General features: G+C 36.6%; 5 protein-coding genes across 6 annotated transcripts; 3 read left to right on the forward strand and 2 right to left on the reverse strand.

Moving 5' to 3' along the window:
- Positions 1-4,182: 4,182 nt before the first annotated feature.
- On the reverse strand, positions 4,183-5,384 carry LOC147276607 (small ribosomal subunit protein uS14z/uS14y/uS14x). Its single transcript, XM_086254328.1, has 3 exons — positions 5,223-5,384; positions 4,481-4,580; positions 4,183-4,380 (listed from the first exon to the last, which is right to left on the reverse strand). Exons 1-3 carry the CDS (start codon positions 5,282-5,284, stop codon positions 4,372-4,374), a joined length of 171 nt encoding a protein of 56 aa, XP_086110454.1. The 5' UTR covers positions 5,285-5,384; the 3' UTR covers positions 4,183-4,371.
- An 88-nt stretch (positions 5,385-5,472) lies between these two features.
- On the forward strand, positions 5,473-10,878 carry LOC147276608 (histone deacetylase-like protein). Its single transcript, XM_086255534.1, is given in 11 exon segments — positions 5,473-5,643; positions 5,740-5,882; positions 6,919-7,044; positions 7,163-7,294; positions 9,463-9,608; positions 9,737-9,837; positions 9,998-10,054; positions 10,163-10,259; positions 10,262-10,393; positions 10,396-10,592; positions 10,594-10,878. Coding segments are annotated over 11 exon segments (1,335 nt in total). The 5' UTR covers positions 5,473-5,607; the 3' UTR covers positions 10,762-10,878.
- A 386-nt stretch (positions 10,879-11,264) lies between these two features.
- Positions 11,265-14,953, reverse strand: ERV1 (Erv1/Alr family protein). Its single transcript, XM_086254925.1, has 6 exons — positions 14,660-14,953; positions 13,642-13,719; positions 12,975-13,022; positions 12,203-12,267; positions 11,926-12,003; positions 11,265-11,639 (listed from the first exon to the last, which is right to left on the reverse strand). Exons 1-6 carry the CDS (start codon positions 14,864-14,866, stop codon positions 11,519-11,521), a joined length of 597 nt encoding a protein of 198 aa, XP_086111051.1. The 5' UTR covers positions 14,867-14,953; the 3' UTR covers positions 11,265-11,518.
- A 1,156-nt stretch (positions 14,954-16,109) lies between these two features.
- PUT5 (Amino acid permease family protein) lies at positions 16,110-19,783 on the forward strand. 2 transcript variants are annotated; one of them, XM_086255373.1, is made up of 3 exons: positions 16,110-17,528; positions 17,812-18,327; positions 19,259-19,783. In XM_086255373.1, exons 1-3 carry the CDS (start codon positions 16,555-16,557, stop codon positions 19,404-19,406), a joined length of 1,638 nt encoding a protein of 545 aa, XP_086111499.1. In that variant the 5' UTR covers positions 16,110-16,554; the 3' UTR covers positions 19,407-19,783. The 2 variants fall into 2 exon arrangements, with proteins under 2 accessions (XP_086111499.1, XP_086111500.1); XM_086255374.1 differs by lacking the exon at positions 19,259-19,783 and having other exon boundaries at positions 16,112-17,528; positions 17,812-18,507.
- Positions 19,784-20,088: 305 nt separating this feature from the next.
- On the forward strand, positions 20,089-22,202 carry LOC147276611 (uncharacterized). Its single transcript, XM_086254384.1, has 2 exons — positions 20,089-20,295; positions 20,640-22,202. The coding sequence occupies exon 2, from the start codon at positions 20,788-20,790 to the stop codon at positions 21,859-21,861; it is 1,074 nt and encodes a 357-aa protein (XP_086110510.1). The 5' UTR covers positions 20,089-20,295; positions 20,640-20,787; the 3' UTR covers positions 21,862-22,202.
- The last annotated feature ends 320 nt before the right edge of the window (positions 22,203-22,522 follow it).

Raw genomic sequence — 22,522 nt, forward strand, 5'->3', positions numbered from 1 at the left:
GTGATACATAAGTTATGTTCACTTCATCCTATTGCCTTTTGGACTAACTCATCCTATGGAGGCTTTCTCATTATTATTTATAAAATTGTGAGACTCTCACATTATAAATTCCATATTTTTTTTTCTAGATGTGAGGCATGTATAGAATGACCCACTCACATACATGATGCATATGGGTTTAAAAGATTTCCAATCTTCTTCCACAATTACTTTGGCAACTGCAAGACCTTTCCCTTTTGGTATAAACCAATACTATTGTGTTCTACTGTATAATTAGTATGCATGATGGATAAATAGCATTTGTGGGGAGCAAGTTGTTATAATTGTCAATTAATAACAATATAATGAGAACTACAGCACCAAAAAGAAAAAGGAGGTTAATATTCGTTATAAAAATAATGTATAATGATTGTATAACTAAGCTGCACAATTTTTTTGATGAGGAAAGATATGAATGAGCTAACCTCCATGAAGACAGCATTCAAGCAAAGAAGTGGTTGATACACATCAATTAATGATGCAATAGGCTTAAACAAAATTAAATGATGATCACATTGCATTGTGTAATTTTTGCAAGGTAAGCTATATATAATATATAAATGATGACCAATAAAAAAAAGCTGCATATAGTATATATAAACCATTTTAATATTGGTCTGCATATAAAAGATGGCACATCTTTTTCAGTCTCTATCAGTTTTTAGTTATGCCTTTGCTTTCAACACATTTCCTCTTCTTTTAAACCCTGCAACTTTTTATGTGGTTCATGCCAGCCCAATTCACCACCACAGAATTTAAGTCTCAGTCTTCTAGCATGTACTTGCATGGTCCAAATGAAATTACCTAACAATCTGTGGGCAAATTATCCCAAGTACTTAACTTCCCAATTTTCATTTCCAAAAACAATGAACAAAATGTGAGAGCCAATGCGATCAACTTCCTTTTGTTTTCAGCAATTTTCATTTTCAATTCCATCCCAATTTATTTTTAATTTCCTCTTTCCAACATTTCATTATAATTATGAAATTCCAGTTTTCTTTACTTATTCAACGGAAGGAGGGCAAGAATCGAACTTTTGTCGTGAGTGTAGTGGTAAGGGCTATTATCATTTGGCGAGAATCAAACTTTTGCCATAGGTGTAGAATAAATGTTTTTCTCATTAGAGTTATAAGTCCCCGCAAAATCTAGCTTAGTTCGACTGCATATAACTATCTGCAGAAGCAAAATTATTTAGATAGACCAAGCAACTTTGGTCATGAGGTTATGTACTTATGTAAAGGAGTTGGTATGCAAATAAACTATACTCTAAAAGCCTTTGGTATGTCAAAGTGCTTTTGTCAAGAAGTTACATGTGGTTTTGTAGTTCATAAATTTCATTTCTGTGTCATATTATATTTGAAAATGCAGGACATATCACATATGTAATGAACTAATGTTTACTCTTTGATTCCATGAAGCCCACCTAATCAAAACAAATTAATATATACCATCCGTGATCCGACCAAATACAAATCTTACTGACCCTGTAAAATTATAAAAGGGAAAAAGGAAGATAAATTAATGGAAGAGGAAATGAACCCTGCACCAGCTCAGCAACCAAAAGTACATACTGAACCCCAATCCCTTCTGCCTAATTTGCCTTTAATATGATAGACTAATACTACCTAATTAAGAAGCCATAACCCATGTGGTGCTTGTGGTGTAGTACAACCAAGTATATAGAGATTGAATTATCAAATATCTTCTCAAGCCAACTTGTTAATTCAAAAGCAATAACAGTAAGCATGAAACTCTCTTCCACTGTCCCACATCAGGTGAGATTTATGTCACCTAAATTCATTTATATGCATTCATATTTAGTATGAAACTCACACATCAGGTGAGAATAATTTATCACACAAACAAACCACTATCAAGGCCTTGGTCATGCACCATGTTTGTTTAACCATGTTAACTAAAAAAAATAGACACCGACTGCAGGAGCTAGTAATCTTAACACTGAACCACTTAATATTTTCACCGCTTAATGTTAAAAAATCAGTGTGCATCAAAACTTAAGCTTTTATAGCTTAGTGATTGTCTAACATGGTATCATAGCCTTATTTGCAAGAGGTCTTGAATTCAAAACCTTTAATCCGCATTCCCACATATTTATTGGGTGGTAAAGTGTAGGATAAAATTGTGCCTATATGTTTGTTTCCCTCCATCTGTCTGACACTTCACGGGGTGAAGTTGCACGTGAATGAGGGTGTAAGTTTGATATACATTGTTGGTCTATTTTTTAACAATTTAAACTTTTGGGACTAATAGTGGTTTTTACACTTAAAAAGAGTGAAAGTTTAAGAGGGGAATCTGGCCAACCGGCAACCATAAATCAATGATGCACCAATTAATTTAGTTTTTCTTGTTCAAGCAAAGATGAGAACATTAGGATTAACATCAATTGGTTCAGCTATGGCTACTATATTCTGAAATGATTATAGCTATGGATTTCTTTTGTAGCCATGTGACTTAAGGTACACTTCATTGAATAATTAGTTTAAAAGTAACACACCCACTAAGTGATGTTTGTTTAACAGGGTATTAGTTAGTTTGCTTCGAAAGTGATTATAAACTAGAAGAATGATTTTGTCTGCACCCCATAGCTTTCCAACCTTGCTTCTCCTTTCCACTCCAACCCCACAAATAAAAGGAATGTGACCATTTCTTCACCAAAGCAAAAAAAATGTGACTGTTTTGTGCTTAAGGTAGTGTAATTGAGTGGCCAAAAAAAAAAAAAAAGAGGTAGTGTAATTGGGTTGGAAATTATGCATACTCTAAAATGTGCATTATATATATCCAATTTTGGTTGCATTTTCTACATTTTCTTAGAATCTAATATTTAAAAAGATAACAAATAATTTGAGAACAGAGAAAAGAAAAGATCACTCATAATTCAAAAAAGCCCCTTTTAAATACAACCAATTCTTTTAAATGCCATGCTCCCACTACTATTTTGTGACACTTTTCTAAGCTGTCATGATGGTTGGCAGCAATCCTTTGCCACAATCATTCATTTACTGCATTCAAACCTTCTATTTGTTCCAGCAGTTGTACTTATCAGTAGTCAAATAGACTAGTTTTATAGGCACATAATAAACTAATTACGTGATATTGAGTAGTTTTATGACTTCCAGAAATGTACCTGAATGATAAAGAGAAAGAATAGATTCATGTTAGGAAAGGCACCTGGAGAGAGAGAGAGAGAGAGAGAGAGAGAGAGAGAGAGAGAGAGAGAGAGAGAGAGAGAGAATCTAACTTTGAGAAGAAGAAATTTTGATCAATCAGGTTGGTGAAGTAGATTATTGCAGGCACTCATGGTTAGTTTGGGCTTTCATTATCTTTCAGGTGGTCTTCTCTATCAATGAAGATGTAACCTCAATTGTAGCATACACCAGTAGTTTAATTTGTTAGTTGCACCATATATAATAATTTATATTGATATGCCTGGACTGTCATCAGTAGCCTTTCAAGAGTTGCCATATAAAATGCGATGGTGATACAAGGATCAGAGGGAGTGTTATAGTGGCTCTAGTGGCAGAGCACTTACCTCCACATGAATGGCAAGATTTTGATTCTCATCTTTTTATTCCTCAGATCCTAAGTGTCCTTTGAACCCAGAAAGAAAAAACTGTTCTTAAGAATAAAACAAGAAACTCTCACGAAACACAGCCTTAGGGTTACACAAATTCTTCAAAGTTTTGTAATTTAACCAAAGAGTGTAACCAAAAACAGAGTGACAACCTTCATTTCTTAGGCTTCCAAGAATAGTGTGAAATTCAAGTTCCCTTGCTCCTTAATATGGAGCCCACATAGAATAGCGATAAATGATGGGGGGGGGGGGGTCTGGGTTGGGGGGAGCAGTAAAGTTTAGTGAACAAAGTTGGCAGAACATTTAATCTTAACTTTAGGTTGGTTTGTCAATTTTTTGGATTGATGGCAAGTACTAATAAATGGAATTGCATCTTCTGCATGCAGGAATGAATACAAAGATAGCTAACTACATGTTGGCAAATATGTTAAAACAAGCTGGATCCTTTTCAGTTCAGGAAATGAAAATCTTATGGGACCAATTGATTGCTGAGATTGGAAACAGTCAGTTATATATATGCCATACAATCTGGAAAAGCCAAGAGCAAAACAAACAGCCACAACAAAGAGAACATAAATTAACTTTAAATCATTAATTCCACAATATTCTTAATCCAACAATCAATTCAAGTTCAAAAGTTGATCAACTAAAACATCTTAGAGTTCATAAAAGCTCAAAACCGCAACTCTGACCAAACTTGGGCCAAAACATTGAGTCCAGGGGCATTGAAGTTCAAGCTCTTAACGGTACTGCAACCAAAAAAAAAACCCAGTTACAAAATGAAAATTATGATAGATCAGTGAATGAAATTACAACATAATCAGTGGCAGAAGGTTGGCAAAGCCTTACCTTAATGAAGCCAATTTCCTTGGCATTGCTACGGAAGCACTGCCTGCAGCACATGAGCCCATACTTCCGGATCAACCCATGAGGGTTTCCACACACGCGACTATCAAACCAACACCAAAACAAGCAAAATTAATAAAAATTGCAAAGAAACAAAACAGATTCAAAATATGACCCTAGTAAGCAATTCAAAACAAGAAATGCTCAAACAATAACTCAGGAAAAATCACTCTAGCTGCGCCTGCCCAAAAAACCAATCCAAAAATATTGCATTTTCATGCATTCAACAACACATGTAAATAAAGGTAGTTGTCAATGCATTCGATGAAAATGAGAAGATGTTTATTTAAGCTAATTGGATAAATCAATAGCAACAAGGACGCATGACAAACTGCCTAAGAAGCCCAAAAGTAAGAGTCTATGTTCATGTGAAAAATCCTACTCAACTAAGATAGACTATAAATTTTAGGGAACACCCAATACTGATCAGAGTCATATATTCGAAAAAGTCATAATCTTTTCTACTTCAAAAAAAGGTTATTGCTACAAAACGTTCAATAACATGGACCGTCTTCTTCGTGCAACTAACATAAGTTACAGAAAACCAGAGCAAACAGATAGTTACACTCTACAACATACACGTAATACAGATCAATCTTAATAAGCTAATACGAGAATTGAAACCAAAGAAAACGAAATTGGGAATTGAATTTCTCGGTAATCAGAAATGGATAGAAATGAGTACCAGGTGCGCGATCCAGGGCCATAGCTCTTGGGGTGCGAGTTCCAGACGTTGGAGTGCCCCATGATTCGTTGGAAAAGGAAGCCAAGGGTGAGCTGCGCGAGAGAGAGGTGATTAGAAACCCTAGCAGTCGCAGAGAGAATTCTCACAGGGTCTAATAAGTAAAGCCATCTCCTTTTAAAGTTGCTATTTATAGTGGAAGAGTCAAAACCCTAGTCTAATACCGGGCTTAACCAATTTGACACGGGCATAACCCAATTTGATACGGGCATACTCGACCCGACCCGAACCGACGCGTCTGGTGAATGAAAACCGCGGCTAGGAAACAGAAACTAGAAAGCTCAAAGCTTGGTTGAAACTTTGTTCAGTCAGACTCTTCAGTCCCTCCATGGCAAGCCAAGCTGGGTCTTGCTCTTCTGCTCAGGTGATCTCACTATCTACGCTTGGTTGAAGCCGAAAGCATGATTCTTTTGAAAACTTATGACTTAGGGTTTGTTGATTACTTGGTTAATTGTATCAGGAAAACCCAATTGTAGAAGACGAAGAAGAGTTGTTGTATGGAGCAGAATCGGGTTGGGTGGAGGCCCGGACATGGTGCGATCACCTGCCTTCTCTATCCTCTGATCTCTCTCACATTCCAACCCCTGATACTCCCTGCAACAGGTTAGATTTTGCTTGATTTCCTTGGGAGTAATTGATTGTTTGGTTGCTGGGAAAAAAAGATACAGAAAAGAAAGGGAGCATGGTAGTTTTTATTTTCCCAAATACTTGATTTTAAGTGTTGACCCAGTTCTCAAAATCAGCCTTGGATCAGTACTCACTACTCAGTAGCAATGGATCACTTATTGGTCTACCTTAATGGGTACCACTAGAAAAAGAGTTTGATAAAGGCTAGTTTTTCATAGAAGTCACAACCCATGTTCTAATTTTTCATGCCTCCTCTTCTTTGTCTCTTACAATTATTCCCCTCTGTACTCATAAAGTCACATCCTCTATGATTTTGTATTAACTATTAAGCGTTTCCTTTCCAATTCCTTTGTTATTTGTCAAATATTTGAATGAAGTAAAAGTTGAGGTTCCTTACATGACTGCTACCAATGCTAATAAGATTTTCCCTATTCTTGTTCATGCAAAAGTAGGTTCTGCTGTTTAAGTACCATAGAAAACGACTCTGCTGTTTAAATACTTTAAGAAAAGAGTTGAGGTGCTGTTAAAAGCATGCTGATCTATGAAAAGCTATGAGGGAGCCTCATTCTACAGCATAAGGTTCTTCTAGTTTAATTTGTAAATATGCAAGTTAAGTAAACTTCAATTTATCTTGATGGAGCCAAGTCCATATCACTATTTTAATGAACTTGTAGGCTTGTAGCACACTTAGGCCTTTTAAGGTCATTGCTTAGTTGTAACAGAAAATGAAAACAAACTCGGCCAATTTTCAGAGTATCTTTTCTTTTCTTGTCAATTTGGTGTCTAGGTGACCTTTGGTTTTACATATGATGTGGTAGCTGTATATCATAGCTGTATATTCCTACTGCCATCAGTTATTAGAAGATTTCTTTGTTTCTCTATTTGAATAAAATCTTCAAATTTAAAGCTTGCTTCTTTTGATTCTCTACCCTTTTTGCGCTGATCAATCTGAGTGCCTGAGACTTGAATCATACCTTACATTCTAATATGGAGAACAATTTTCATTTACTAGATGCCAGCACCCAAAAGAGAACTGGTTATGTTTGTGCTGCAAGCACGTCCTCTGCAGCCGTTTTGTGAACAAGCACATGCTTCAGCATTATCAGCAGACTAATCATTGTCTTGCTCTCAGCTACAGGTACAATTACGTATGCTTTCTACAAATTTTTGCATCCTCATCCTCAAATCTTCTTTTTGCCCTACTTTTCTAGAGTGATTTATTACAAATTCATCTTCTGACTTGACATTTCAAACAGTGATCTATCAGTTTGGTGTTTCTCCTGTGATGTATATTTGGATGCTCAAGTGATCCCCCAATTGCGTCCTGTCTATGAAACTGCCTACATACTGAAATTTGGTGAGGCCCCACCATTCCGTACGGTTCCATAGCCAACATGGGAAATGAGCAAATTGAGAGTTACATCCGGATGTCAAATGAATCACAGTACTCTTCTTGGAGTTTTTCTTATCAGATGAGGTGTTTTAAAGAGATGTTCATATCATTGTTACATTACAAGGTAGCATATTTGATCCAACTTCGCTTTTCTTAGTTTCAAAAACTCCAACTGGATTAAACGCCTTTCTTGATTTGAACTCTCTTGTGGGGGCACAAAGAAACACAAAGTTTATACAAATGTCATCATCCAAGTGACAAAATAGTAAAGAAAATGGCTCGTTTGGACAACCACCGTGGTTTGTATTGATATAATCCCTTCAACTAATAGGAGTTATACAGTGTTTGTATATTGTTCACTTAACATGAAGTACAACTGCAAATGAAAGGGTTTATACTTTGCTATTAATTTTATCTTTTTTTTTTTTTGCCAAGAGCTATTAATTTTATCTTTAACTCGTACAATTTCTTATATGAAAGTTGATCACAACCAAATAATGTGTACAATAATACCAGCACGAAATGGTCCCAAAATAAGCATGACCATTTAATATTGTCCTTTTCCTACTAAAAAAAGCTTATTCCACAAGAAAATTCAATTCTTCAAACAAAACAGTCACAGCATCATAAAAAAAGGATAAATAATTTTAGATATGTTTCAAATCCTTAAAAACCGAAAAAAAACTGCATGCCTCGACCGTTTAATGCATGAGACGAACACACGGGCACGAGATGGGCTCATGTGTCATGACAGACATAAAACATGAACGAGCCAAACCTGAATCTGTTTGACACCCCTAAAGATTCATTAGGACCGAAGTAATTTTCTTTTAAAAAAGAAAGACAAATGAGAGAACATCGAAGTCAAACGGACAGCTCAGCCTCCAGGTACTTCTTCTTTTTTGGTCAATGCCTTGAGGTATATATCCAAGTCGCAATCCTTGTAACTTGTTTCATAGTCAACCACAACTCCTCAACCTCAATGGCAATCAGAGCTGACTCTTCCTCTCTTAAGGTAATGTGTCTGGCTGCACTTAGTTGTTGTAGAATTTAATGTTTGATGCTAAAAAACGTAGTTTGTCTTCCAAAGCTTATGACTAAAGCACTTGTTTGTTGAAATTTCAGACATGGTGCGATCACCTGGCTTTCCTTTCCTCTGATATCACTGGCATTCCCAGCTCTCATACTCCCTACAAGAGGTTCATCTTCCCTTTTTTTTCTTCTTCCAATTAACTTGTATCAGCCTCTGAATTTTATTGTTCTTCTTTGTCAAGCCATGAGTAAAGTTCCACTAAACCATGACCATCTAATGATTTTTCTGGCTTTATTTGGGAGTCAGTGAGTGATTGTTTGTTATCTTGGAAAATAAAGATACAGAAAAGAAATGGACTGGTGGTACTTTTTTTTCTATCAGAGTTCCGAGCAAACAAACAATCTTGCTGCCATTTCCCTCTTTACCCGTAAAGCCGCATCCTCTATCATTGTCTATTTTTTTCTTCTAATATCTATTTGTTTTCTCAAGCATATGAATAATAAAGTTACATCACTGGTGGATCCACACTAGGGCAAAAGGGGTCAATTGATCCCATAATTTAAGTTTATTCCCCTTGATCTTATATACTTGCCCCCCTTGCAAGCATGCCGATCTATGAAAGTCTTCGAGGAGTAGAGATCCTCATTCTACAGCATGTGGTAGAACCAACTTTTATCCCAATATTTATTCAAAAACGAACATGAGACGCAAAAGCTTTGAAATGCAAACCTTGTAACGTTGTTCACAGTCAGAGACAGGCACACTCATTCCCCTCAAGGTATACTATCTACGCTTAGTTGTTGTAGACTAAAGTTAATGTTTGAAGCTACAAACATGATTCTTTTCAAAGCTTATACCCAAGGGTTTGTTTGTTGAAGGTCAAGAGATGCTGTGATCACCTGGCTTTCGTGTCCCCTGATCTCACTGACATCCCCAACCGTCATACTCCATGCAAGAGGTTCCTTTTTTCTCAAAGTGTTATCAGCCTCTGAATTATTATTGTGGTTTTGCTTTTTTTGGGAATAAGTGATTGTTTGGTACCTTCAAAGTTTTTCTCATTGAATAAAATCATCAGATTGTTAAAGTAAAAAGATTTACAGCTTGCTTCTTGTGATTCTTTACCATTTTAGTCTTGAATCATACCTTGCATTTCTAATATGTGGAACACTTTTCAGCCCCAATGAGAATTGGTTTTGTTTGTGCTGTGGTCCTCTGCAGTCGTTATGTGAACAAGCACATGCTTTAGCATTACCAGCAGACAAATCATTGTCTTGCTGTGAGCTGCAGGTACAGTTTCGCCAATGCTTTCTACAAATTGCAGCCTCAAATCCTCCATTTTCTTCAGTTATCCAGAGTGGTTTATTACAAATATATCTTCTGGTTTTTGTTTCCCTTTTGAAACAGTGATATGTCTGTTTGGTGTTACTCCTGGAATTCATTTAGATGCTTTTGCGATCCCATTGCAGCCTTTTCTTGAAGCACTATGGAACATTTCAGCACTGACAGTGAGGAATGCTTTTATTTCTTAGTTTCATCTCATAGTTTAATTTCAAGCTTGACCTTGTTATTTTGCATGACTCATGATGAGGCTGCTTCTTCTTGCGACGAGTTATCCGATGACACTTCACTACTTCAGAAGTTGAAGTTCCTCAAGTGGCCGTTCAGCCTATTACCCCAGAGCCACCTCAATCAACAAAAACTTTGTCCTCAGATGCCTCCAAGGTAAGCTTCTTTGCTTTTTTGTTTCATCAATCACGGATCATCCACATTCCAATCACTCATTTTTTAGCATTTTTAGGATCCACTGGATGCTCAGTCGTCGGTGGCCAGGTTGAGCTTGCATTGGCCAAGAAGGGACTCCAGAAGATCATTGATGGTGGGTTAGAAGCTTTAGCTGATCCCCAAGTGCAAAAGGAGTTTCTTACTTTTCAGCCACACTCCTATCCGTGGATTCATGCCCACCAGAGTTGAAGCTCAACCTTTCATCATTCAGATATAATCTTCCAGAGGAAACCTCTGCTTTCCTCCAAGCTCAACATGAGTTGATGGTGGCCTCAGACCTACAGCCTCATTTACTCAAAAAAAGCTTGAGCTCCAGCACCATACTTCGCAATTTGGCGAGGTGAAGGGACAAGTTCTTGCTGCAAATAAGAAATATGCCAACAGTAAGGCCAAGATCAAAGAGTTGGAGGCTGGAATCAAAAGGTTGGAAGCTTCTTTAGCCATGGCTGAGAGCTACAGGGCGAAGATTGATGAGGTGTCAAATGAATACCATTGAGACACAAGTTACCACTGTAAGAGATGGACTGGTGTCAGAGTTAGCACAAGCGTCTGCCATGGAGGGAACAATACAGGATGCCAACCAGTTAGTAGCTCGGCGACAGTCAGCTTGGGATAGAGTAAGGACTAGTTTTACAAGGTTTACGTGATGCATTGTAGTTTGAATGGAGGATATGGCAAATAGTACAGTTCCATTTCCAGACTTCTTTGATGTTGAATAGTCCCAGAAGGTCTATAAGAGTAGATCATGCCAATTCCTTATGTTATTGACCATATTTTCTATGTCAGACATGAATTGTTTCATCACGAGAAAATAAAAGGAAAAAAAATCATACTCCTTAGCAAAATTTACAATGGTTTATCTTGGGAAGATCTCCCATTATCAATTCTTATTGTTTTTTACAAGCATGTATTTTCCTTCCTTTCTCTATTCTCTGTTCCCTATTGCTTTAACTTTATTTAAAGATCGAAAAATGAAAAACAGAAACTTTTTCCAACGAACCTTGTTACACAAACTGGATTAATTGGCATTCATGATCAACAAAACTCTGTAGTGGAGCACAATAAAACTCAATGGTTATGTCATCAATCATCATCAAATGACAAAAATCAAGATAGTAAAATAAAATGGCTCATCTGGACAACCATGGAATGGATCAATCTAGTCCTTTCAACTGCAGGGTACAGTTTATCGTAGGTCTGTCACGTAACCTTTTATGGTTTATACAACCTTTATCTACTGGTGCACATGCACCAAGTGCAAAGTCTCACAAAATGTAAGGATTCTATTTCACTATGAATATTATATAGAACTCATATAACTTCTTGTACGAAAGTCGATTACAATCAATCATGTGTGCAATAATACCATCAACTCTAACCATTCAATTCTAGTCCATAAAGCACCTAAGGTGTTTTATATCCAAAACTTGTGGTATCTCCAAGTACATCACAAGCACGCTGCTCACACTCTAACTTGCCCCACCTTGCATCAACTCGCTCACAGGGGAAAACTAGTTTGTTAAGGCTGTATCAATAACCCACATATTAGCACTCAGAAGAACACAGTTTGCCAAAATGTAAATTATTCAGGTTTGTCAAAGCCCCAGGCCACAGGCCAAATAGCATCTTAAATTACAGAACCAGGGCAGTTGAGCTGGTGACTGGTGTCAGCCAGACTATGTATTGAACTTTCAAACAACTTGAGACCAGGCAACTTACAGTGACTAGATCCAATCTTGGCAGTGTAAATAAACTCAGTATCCAGTCTCAAAAAACTACAAGCATTGTGTGAAGATTTCTGCAGAACTTACCTTCTGTTAACAGTATTATGCACATGACATAGCCATTGGGAGAATTCAGCATGAGATCCAACCTGTACAGGATTTGCTCTGCCAAACATGTAGCAAAGATACAGCTATTTGTTCAAAAATATATAAAATGAGCCTTTGGGAGATAGTAGAGTACACCGTTTGAATCTCACATTTAATCATTTGATAGCAAAGAACCCTATGATGTAGTTGAGAATTATGGGAACCATAGAACACCAAAAATGATAAGAAAACTTAAAATTAGGATGAAATTGTGCACCTCAGAATTTCTTTAAAGTGATCTGCACATTCCTTGCAAGGGTACATTCGTGATAATATAGCCATCTGCATAGTAAATCCAATCCTGTTTTAATGAGTTGCTCTCACTACATAATCCAGTTGTTCCACATTGTGTATATCAGTTTCATGACTAAACAACATGTTATCACAATGGCTTCTTGTGAGATAAATTCAAACATAGAAAAAAGAAAACATGCCTGTGTATTACAAATAAAATCTTTGGAAACAAAAGAATTGCAAAAAAAATTGTTAAGAAAAACATATTTTCCTACATAATCCTACTTAAAATTCTGATGAGACTCCATTCAAAAGAAATAAGGATTTAAAAAGGTCAGCACTATTCTGAGTCCTCTTTAGTTTCTTGCACTCTACATCACAAGAGCATAAAAATTAAAACATTCTCAGTTTGGAGTGCCAAAGGCTAAATGAGGAGTGCTAAAAGTGTCACCCATTGAGAAAAATTTGCGTTCATATTTTCACAAAAGTAAGATTGTGAAACTCTTCTTAGATGTGTACAATTTTATTTTATTTTCAGAAATGAACAAAAAACAAACAAATGAAGTAGATTTATGATCCATTAATCAAATATTATATAATCACATAATTCAAACCCAACCTGCAGGAGCAACTTGGAGCACCAAATTCAGATGTTACTCATGCCGTGCCATCATTGTAATTGTGGTACATAGACTAATTAAAAGAAGAGATAAACAGAGAGAGAGAGAGAGAGAGAGAGAGAGAGAGTAGCATACCAATTCTTTTACATCCTTCTTCTGCTGCCTTGTTGGATTCTCTGGATACTGAAAAATTTAAAAAGTTGTAAATGATTCAATCTGCATTAAATGGCTGATTACCACATGAAGTATAGTATATTTTTTTTTGCCATTATGAAGTATAGTATATTATTTTGTTGTGATTAAGTGCAGAAAGTATGTAATTTATGTGAAGCTACATTCGAAACTAAGCAGATATGCGTACTAAAACAAGTCTCTTGTAACAGTAACTTTTAGCTGGTAGTCTGAAGCATTTATATTGCATGGTAATTAAACAAAGTAGAGGATATTTTCTTTAAAGCAAGGAAATGAAACAAGGGACTACTCAGGTTACGGCTAGGTGGTCTACCACTTTTAATATTCATTCTTGTTCTGGATTTGGTATTGAGAACAAAAGGCGAAGTTGTCAAACTTGACCCAAATTATGCCAGGATGAGTGAAAGAGGCCCTTTCTAGAATTCCAAGGGGGAATAGAGTGTAAAGGGAAAGAACACTTCAAGGTGTTTTGTGATGTAGACTGGCTATAGGACAACATGCTCTATGTGACAATTATGCTGGGTACTTAATCTAGATGATTGTCAAGACACAAAAGTAACACTAACAGCCTTATGGCATAGGAAAAATAATAAACTACTATTTCCTTTACCTGAGCAGCAAGAGTGTGAAGAAATGTCCAAGTGGCTCTTCCAAGCTCTTCTTTAGTCAGAGGACTAGCAGATTTTCCCTGAATATAAGGAATTGATTAATATTTTGCATTGATGCAATTTCTTGTTGCAATTCTAAATAAGTTTCAACAGAATAAAGCCAAAGTTGATACAAATCCCCAAAACATTGTAATGGAATCACAACTTGAGATTATGAAACCTGTATACTAGTAGTACTATAGTAGGTGCAGTATGGTCTCACTGAATTAACCTCTGTACATAAGCCATAAGGTAAGCTTTCAAAGCCACTCTTTTCATACATTTTGGGGAGACTAAGAGCCAAAAGAACTTACATTTTCAGTTGTTTAGTTTATGAGTAATAAAAAACCCAAGTATACTTGGCCAAATATATTTATACCTTCATTTTCCATATTAAACTAAGAAGGAAATAACTCACATCAGTCGAACTATGCAATGGACGCACAATAACCTTGTCCAACAAAAGGGTGCAAACTGTAACCCTCTAAAAACTGGCTACCATTGTAACACGTTCACCAGCAGCAATACTGACGAACTAATAAACACTAGAAATAAAATGCCTCGAAAGAGTCAAGGAAGCTAACTATGGCTACTGGTCCCTGCAGGAACCGGCCTACTTACAACCTCCGAAAGACCACACCATCTTTCCCTTTACCCAAAAAGGAAAAACTAGTGACGATAATCACAATAAACCCATGTCACCCAAGAAGCCAATCCTATGCAGCTGCAAACCCAATACCAACACTAGAGTAAAACCATATTTCAATGGAATTCGCTCTATGCGAGTTAGAGAAATGCCCACATGCACCAATACATATAAATACACGTTAGACTCTCATTCAGGAGTTATATCAAACAGTTGCCGAGCTACACAGCTCTTTAACACAGAAGACAAAACAAGGAGACCCAAAAAAGGCTGCAATTCAGATTCAAAGCACTGAAAATGAGTGAGTGTAAGAGATTATCAATGGCCAAGAGTACCTTGCTGAGGATATCTTTGGGTCGGAGATGGGTGGAGTCATTGTCTGATGGGCGTACTTTGGAAGAGGAAGATACAGAGATTGAGGGGGTTTTGGTTGTGGGTGAAGGGTGGTGAGGTTGGCCTATGAGATTAGAGAGATGGGTCTGAACTGAATTTGAGACTTTCTCGAAAGTTTGAAACAGTGCCTGCAATGGATGCTCCGACATTTTCAGAGACAGCGAGAATGGGATATGTGGCGGGAAAAAGGTTTATTTGTAGGATTTGGTAATAACGGCCTGTTTGTTGTTTTTAGAGCTGATGCAATCATGCAAACGCCTCTCTTCTTTTCATTTTTTCCATTTTTATAGTTTGAAAAAAAGAAAATAATATGTTCATTTCTTTTAGAAAAATTTAGTTGTAGTATCCGAACTTGACCATTGTATTAGTTCAGAAAAATGAATTTTGTTTTGTGTCATTGCCCCTCCCCCTTAATTTTTATTGACACCATTCATGAACGTGATCACTTTTCAAAACTAAAATTTATATTCCTAACAAATATACAATAAATGTTAAACCATCATTTCTTAGAATTTGTAATGTTAAAAAAATGCATATTTTAAAAAGAATTTTAATTTGGTCTACTTTTCAGTCAATTTTATCAAACGCTACCAAAAACACTTTTAAATTAATAAAAACGTTTTTAGATTAATAAAAGTGTTTGACTGTTTTAAAAATAATGTCAAACAGAGCTTAAAAATTGACTCGAGTTGTATTGCTTTGAAGGAATAGACTATTTTGTGCATGAATTCTCTCATTTGAATTTATTTAGATCCTACAAATTAATTAATAACTGTATAAAATAGATGGCTAATACATGTGTGTTTTAAAACGTTTTACTTTAGAATTTATGTAATTCTTTCATGAATTAATATTTCGCTTATTTAGAAAAAAAAATTGTGTATTTTCTTGCTTGAAGTTGTGAAATCCTGAAAGGTATCAATATCAAAATAATTTGAAAATTGAATTCCAACTAATAGGAATATAGGATAGTGTTTTACTGTTCATATTAGATTATTAGAAACTCATGTTAAACCTAGTTAACTTTTTAACACTTAAGAATTTATCAGTTTGGAACCCTACTAGTTCAATTTCGGTTCCAGGTTTGTCCATTTTGAACATTTCGGTTTGGTTGAAGGTTTGGCCATTGTTTCAAATAAACGAAGCATAGTATCATTTGACTTTTTATACTATTTAAATGATAATTTTTCTCAAATTATTTAACTAAAATTTTAGAAAAATTTGGGTGACTCATTATTACCATCAGTCTTGAATTCCAACTAACATAGCATAATTAACGACCACTACTACTTAGGTTGGGACCACTGAAATTTTTGGAATGAATTCATGATGCAAATGGATAGTATTCTGTACGCAATCCAAGACAATAACTTTCACAGGATAAATGAACAATTGGGACATGGATCCTCTCCTAACATTCAGACTTGTCCCACGTTCTGCTACAGCGCGTATTTAACACATCCAAAGTCAAAGATCAAAACTTGCTTACAAATCATGGAAGTGAGCACAAACAATAAGAATGACTGAGTCAATCAATCAAGCCATGGTTTCCAAGGAGCAGGATAGAAGAGGATTCATAGATCCAACACCACCTCTCTTGTGAGAATTTTGCGAGAACCAGTTTGGTAAAATCCTCAAAACAGGTACTTTTTCTGCACAATATCACCTGCAGAACATATTTGATTATTTTGGTTGTGGGTTTGAAAGAGCTCACAGGCTTCAGTTGACTTAGCATCATAAACAATAACCAGATCTAAATTTTAGGCATAACCCAGTTCACTGGATCCATTAGACTGCTTGGTAGTCGAGTTTAAATATCCCCATCTGCTGTTTGTGGATGGGGGAAGAGGGAATGGTCAGTGATGTCAAGAACCCAGCTGCCAAATCAAACCCAAAGTTGACACTTTTGCCTCTTATAGCTCTAATTTTCTATGAGGTCTCTGGGGGTCCTTTTGGAGTAGAGGACTCAGTCAAGGCTGGAGGAGGCCCTCTTTTGTCTTTGCTTGGTTTCTTAGTGTTTCCCTTAATTTGGAGCATCCCAGAAGCTTTAGTGACAGCTGAGCTTGCCACAAGCTTCCCTGAAAATGGTGGATATGTGCTTTGGATATCATCGGCTTTTGGGCCTTTCTGGGGTTTCCAAGAGGGTTTTTGGAAATGGTTTAGTGGGGTTATGGACAATGCTCTTTACCCCGTCCTATTCCTGGATTACTTGAAGCATTCATTTCCCATCTTTAACCGGTTGGTTGCTCGAATTCCAGCTCTTTTGGGAATAACATTCTCATTGACTTACTTGAATTATCGCGGACTGCATATTGTCGGGTTCTCTGCCGTTTCCCTTGCCATTTTCTCACTTTGCCCGTTTCTTGTAATGGCTATTATTTCGATTCCCAGAATAAGGGTTAAACATTGGCTAGTTGTAGACTTTAAGAAGGTGGATTGGAGGGGATACTTCAATAGTATGTTTTGGAATCTGAATTATTGGGATAAGGCAAGTACCCTTGCAGGGGAGGTTGAAAATCCTAGTAAGACATTTCCAAAGGCGCTTCTTGTGGCTGTAGTTGTGGTAGTTTCTTCATATTTGATTCCACTTCTGGCTGGAACAGGAGCTTTAAACTCTTCATCTAGTGAGTGGACCGATGGGTATTTTGCAGAAGTTGGGATGTTAATAGGTGGTGTTTGGCTTAAGTGGTGGATTCAAGCAGCTTCTGCAATGTCTAACTTGGGTTTGTTCGAAGCAGAAATGAGCAGTGATGCCTTTCAACTTCTTGGGATGAGTGAGATGGGAATGCTTCCAGCTATATTTGCTTCAAGGTTCGCAATTTTGTATGCTTTAATTTCCTTACTGATTGATTTTTTTTAGAACCTCTGCTGTTTTCCTTTGTGATTGGGAATGGAACATCTCAATAGCAACCTCAAGCAAAAAAAACCTTGATGCCATAATTCATTTATAAAATTAAAGTTCAACAGATTATTTCCATTCAAAGACTCTATAAGGGATGGATCTTTGCTTTCAAATCTAGTTGCATGCTCAGTGAATTTAAATGCACTGTTAATGAGCACTTACCTGATTGTTCTCTTTCAATGCATCTTGCAGGTCAAAGTATGGAACACCTACCATTAGCATTTTGTGCTCTGCTACCGGAGTCATCTTCTTGTCGTGGATGAGTTTTCAGGAAATCTTGGAATTTCTAAATTTCCTATATTCTATAGGAATGCTTCTTGAGTTTGCAGCTTTTATAAGATTGAGAGTACAGAAGCCAGACCTTCATAGACCTTACAAAGTTCCCTTCCAAACATTTGGGGCAACCATGCTTTGCGTGCCTCCTGCATTGTTGCTTGTTCTTGTTATGTGCTTGGCTTCTTTAAAGACTTTCCTTGTAAGTGGTGCGGTAATTATTTTGGGGGTTTTGTTGTACCCTATTTTAGTTCATGCAAAGGATAGGAGGTGGGTACAATTTGATGCAGAAGAACCCACTGACCTTCCTGTTAAATCTCTGGATGGCCATTCAGTTGCTTCACAATTGCATCGAGAAGATGCAGATGAGGCTTCAGTTGGCCTTCTCTTGGACTTGTCATCTGTTAAGACAGAACAAGAATCCTCCAAAATAAGGTCAGAAGATGAAGAAGTCTTGAAATTAGAGTAGCTGGTCCTTTTCATACTTCTGTACTATAATGATGGATAGCTTTAACATTCACATGTTCACCAATCTATGAAGGAATGTATAATTCTTTAGCATGTAGTACAAGCCTTGTACGCTGTAATTCTAATACATGCAAGGATGCAACACTACATATTAGTAGCTTTTTGCTAAGCCACTGTATGCTTGGTGTTCCTATGCAAGGATAAAAATATCAGAAATTTCTTAAATATCAAATTTACGGATATATCCATAGATATATCAATATCGGTGTAAAAAAAGTTGAGTTAAATTTTGTTCTTTTGTTGGTTTATTGTTGATTAATTAGGATTAGTGGATGAGTTTTGATCTAATTAGGGCTGGATTTAATTTGATTTCATCTTATTCCTCTTTTCTTTCCCAAATTTTGAAATTTTTTATACACTTCTGCCAATATATACCGATATTACTGATATTTTGTCGACATATACCGATATTTTGTCGATATATACCGATATCGGAGAAATATCGGTTACAGCCTATTTAAATATCGGTAGATGAAATTACGGATATCTCGACGGATATATCGTGGATATTTTCATCCATGTTCCAATTAAGTTAATTTGTGCATGTTGGAAAACAGTGAATGTGGAAAGTTGTAATGTATAGAAATCTTCATATCTTCTTTGCTAAACCAACAAAATTTAACACTGACTAGCACTGTCTAAACTTCATAAATTTTTTGCAAAACCTAGTGATCTCTAGAGATACATTCATATTATAAGCAAGTTTCTGCTATGCAGTCGTGCTCATATATCAGTTGAAAGAAATAAACAATTTGACTATATGGTGCCTGTGGAGAGTTGTAATGGTTTTACTTTTTGTTCATCTTTGTGCTTCTAAGATTTCATAATGATTGTACAGCTACATTCTGCTGCAAATCCATCAAGAAGGAGAAACAGTGCCTGCTGTGTCAGTTTTCACTCTTGGGTGGAAACTGATTTGGAAAGCATACATGCTTTTGATTGCATTAGAAAAATCTATAAAATTCTTTTGCAAGTTGGAAAAATGAAGAAGTCCACTGTATCACAGTTCCATGTGTTTCGAAGCTTCATAATTGAACATGCAAATTTTAGAGGTATTATATGTGATCATCAAATCTGGAAGGAACATGAAATTTATAGCTCTCTATGAATCATGACAAAATGGGTAATTTACCTGGATGGACAATTCTTTGGCATACCAGATGGTGAAAGCAGGGCAGAGAATGCAAGCCTGTATGCATATGCTGCAGGGTTCTGGCTATTAATATGTGCTATCAAACAGAAAGTAATGGCATGGTTGAGTTGTTCATGCAGGTTCACACTGATTATATTCAACTGATTTGTCATCCATTAAGCTTTTATTGTTCGGTTAGACCATTTTGATGTTGATTTCCTCCCTAATGGAACTCATTGCTAGACCGATAATAATTCTAACTCATTATCTCACGCTTGTCGATGAGTGGGATGGCAAGCCACAAAATCGGTTGCCTTCGAAATAGTAGATGAGTGGCGAATCAGACGGCCTATACTTGCCTGTGTGGGCACAGAAACCTCCCAATAGGGGCAATACACAAGAATGAGATTTTTACCTCCAATATTCTACATCGTTTTGGCGGTTCTTAGCAAAAGAAATATAAACAATGAATCCATTTTGGCGGTCTCACTTGACGGTTACAAAGAGCGCAAACAAACGGGCCCTAAACAAGTCTCACATCTCAACTCTCAACTCAGAAAAGCGCACGTGTGCTTTTTTACCTTCGAATAGCATAACAAAGTCATACATGTTAATCCTTGTTTGGTCTGTCCTTAAATAACAGAAGTGGCTTCAAAATAAAACAGAAGCACCAAATGAATATTGGGGCATAAATTAAAAAAAAAAAAGAAAGGAAAATCCAACATCGTCCTCGCTCCAGTCAGGTGCGTCTCTCTCTCTCTACTTTCGTTCTTTGGTCAATTCGCTTTTTGGGTTTTTGTTTCTTACCAAAATCTCAAATGGGTTTCTGCCACTTCTGTAGATTGTTGCTGAAATCTATCAAATTTGTTCCATTTTTGTTTCTGCTACTCTTTTACTTTAATTTTGAATGTCATAAAGATAAAATCTGTATGCTCTTGAAACAGTCAATGATTAGTTCGCAATAATGTAATTTTTTTTATTTTAAAGTCGGTAGTGATTTGAGCTGAAATTATAAATGGGTCTTGTTCATTTTGATTAGCAAATTCGGAAAATTTGTTTTTCTGATGCCATTTTCGTGTATATACAGATGAAAACATTGTCTGGAAATTAGGGTATTAGGTTTTGGATTGAAGATATTGTATTTTGTCATCTGGGGTTTTCTGGAGAATTCAAAGTTTCCATGCGGAGCTGGTTTTGGTGAATTATAAATTTATAAGGAGTGGGGTGGAAAAAAGATGTTGCCTAATCAAAGCTATTCTCGTATCGACACTTCAGAGCTGAAATTTATGATTATCCAAAAGATTGGGCATCAGAGAGCTGAGAAATACTTTGATCTGATCAGAAGATTGTTTAGTTTGAAGATTACTAAGTGTGAATTCGACAAGTTCTGTATTCGGACCATTGGGAGGGCAAATCTTCATCTTCATAACCGGCTTATTAGATCAATTATCAAGAATGCTGGCCTTGCAAAAGTTCCACCCTTGACAGGTATTAGGAAAGTAGGGAGTACCCCTAATGTTAAAGTTCCAAACGGCTGTCAGAGGAATCGTCTTGAATCAATTTATGGGGATGCATTTCCTCAATCCCCTGGTAAGGGCTGGTCTCAAGTTAATCGAGACTGTAAGTTTCCGGACCGCCCAAGCCCTTTGGGGCCAAATGGAGATTCCAAAAATATTGCATACGAGGAATTGATTTCCAAAGCACAAGAGCAGCAAAGTGCTAGTGAATTGCTTTCTCTTGGCAGCAGGCCTCCCATTGAGGTTGCCTCTGTAGAGGATGGAGAAGAGGTTGAACAGTTTGCAGGAAGCCCAGCTATTCAAAGTAGAAGCCCAGTAACAGCTCCGCTTGGTATATCCATGAATTTGGGTGGAGCACGCAAAGCTCTTCCTAATGTATCAGTATCTAGTACTTACCACCCCAAGACCTGTCAAAACTGTGGTGAGCTACCTGATACAAGATCACTAAGAAGCCGGTTGGAGCGGAAGTTGGAGATGGAGGGTATTAGTGTTTCTGTAGACTGTGCTAACCTCTTGAATAATGCATTAGATGCTTATCTGAAGAGATTAATTGAACCCTGTATTCAGTTAGCTGGGACAAGGCGTGGAAATGAGCACTCAAAACAACTAAATGATCTGTACATAGGTGGTTTGAATGGGGTGATACGTGGGAGACATATGCAAAGAGAAACAAAATCTACTTATGCAACCATGCAAGATTTTTGTGCTGCAGTGGAGTTAAATCCCCAAATACTCGGTGGAGATTGGGCCATACAGCTCGAGAAGATTGCCTTGCGTGCTTCTGAAGAGTGAAATAAACCTTATACACAGTTACACACATTCAGCAGTTGATGCGATCATGAAACATGAACTCACAACCTTAATTATCGATAGTTCAGTAGTTTGAATCAATTAGTTGACCTTACATAGATTTTTAGTCACAGCCTGTTGCAAAGCATTGCCATAGGGAATAAGTTGTGCATTCTGTGGGAATTTTAGGATAAAGTTCATCATGTCGTATTTAGATATAGGTTTGATAATTGTTATGGAGGGGGAATGTTAAGACGATTGTAATGTTGACTTTTTTATACAAGTATGACCTCACTGTTTTCCCCACTATTCTTCAATTAATTTTATTTTTGTTCCTTTTTTCATTTTTTCATTTTTTTTTCCGTACAGAAGTGATGTCAGAACGTTACTGGAGAACTTATCAGAAATAGAAAGTTATGGGAGAACTCATTTTTCAGTGTTCTCAATTATTGCATTGACTTCAGTTGTCAGTTAGACACAGTTACAAATCTTTAGTAAGTTTAGAAATTTGTATGCAGTTTACTTTTCTTACTTACCTTAATTTCATTTTGAGTATTTCATTCTTCTCAATTGATGAAGTGTCTGAAACTCAACTTACTTTCCTGAGTCTGTTAGACACTTTTTCTTCACTTTATACAATTAATGTTTTTCTTTGGCCTGAGCT

This window comes from Dryas octopetala, chromosome 8 (genome assembly GCF_963921425.1).
Source record: "Dryas octopetala chromosome 8, drDryOcto1.1, whole genome shotgun sequence".
Lineage (NCBI taxonomy): Eukaryota > Viridiplantae > Streptophyta > Magnoliopsida > Rosales > Rosaceae > Dryas > Dryas octopetala.

Excerpts from the sequence above, each read along its gene's own strand:
- LOC147276607 (XM_086254328.1), bottom strand. The coding sequence starts at position 5,284 with ATGGGGCACTCCAACGTCTGGAACTCGCACCCCAAGAGCTATGGCCCT. Across the intron at positions 4,581-5,222 it reads GGCCCTGGATCGCGCACCTG|TCGCGTGTGTGGAAACCCTC; the intron begins GTACTCATTTCT and ends TTGGTTTGATAG.
- ERV1 (XM_086254925.1), bottom strand. The coding sequence starts at position 14,866 with ATGTCGGAGCATCCATTGCAGGCACTGTTTCAAACTTTCGAGAAAGTC. Across the intron at positions 13,720-14,659 it reads CCAAAGATATCCTCAGCAAG|GGAAAATCTGCTAGTCCTCT; the intron begins GTACTCTTGGCC and ends CCTTATATTCAG. Across the intron at positions 13,023-13,641 it reads TTCACACTCTTGCTGCTCAG|TATCCAGAGAATCCAACAAG; the intron begins GTAAAGGAAATA and ends TAAATTTTTCAG.
- PUT5 (XM_086255373.1), top strand. The coding sequence starts at position 16,555 with ATGGGGGAAGAGGGAATGGTCAGTGATGTCAAGAACCCAGCTGCCAAA. Across the intron at positions 17,529-17,811 it reads CCAGCTATATTTGCTTCAAG|GTCAAAGTATGGAACACCTA; the intron begins GTTCGCAATTTT and ends TGCATCTTGCAG. Across the intron at positions 18,328-19,258 it reads CAAGAATCCTCCAAAATAAG|CTACATTCTGCTGCAAATCC; the intron begins GTCAGAAGATGA and ends ATGATTGTACAG.
- LOC147276611 (XM_086254384.1), top strand. The coding sequence starts at position 20,788 with ATGTTGCCTAATCAAAGCTATTCTCGTATCGACACTTCAGAGCTGAAA.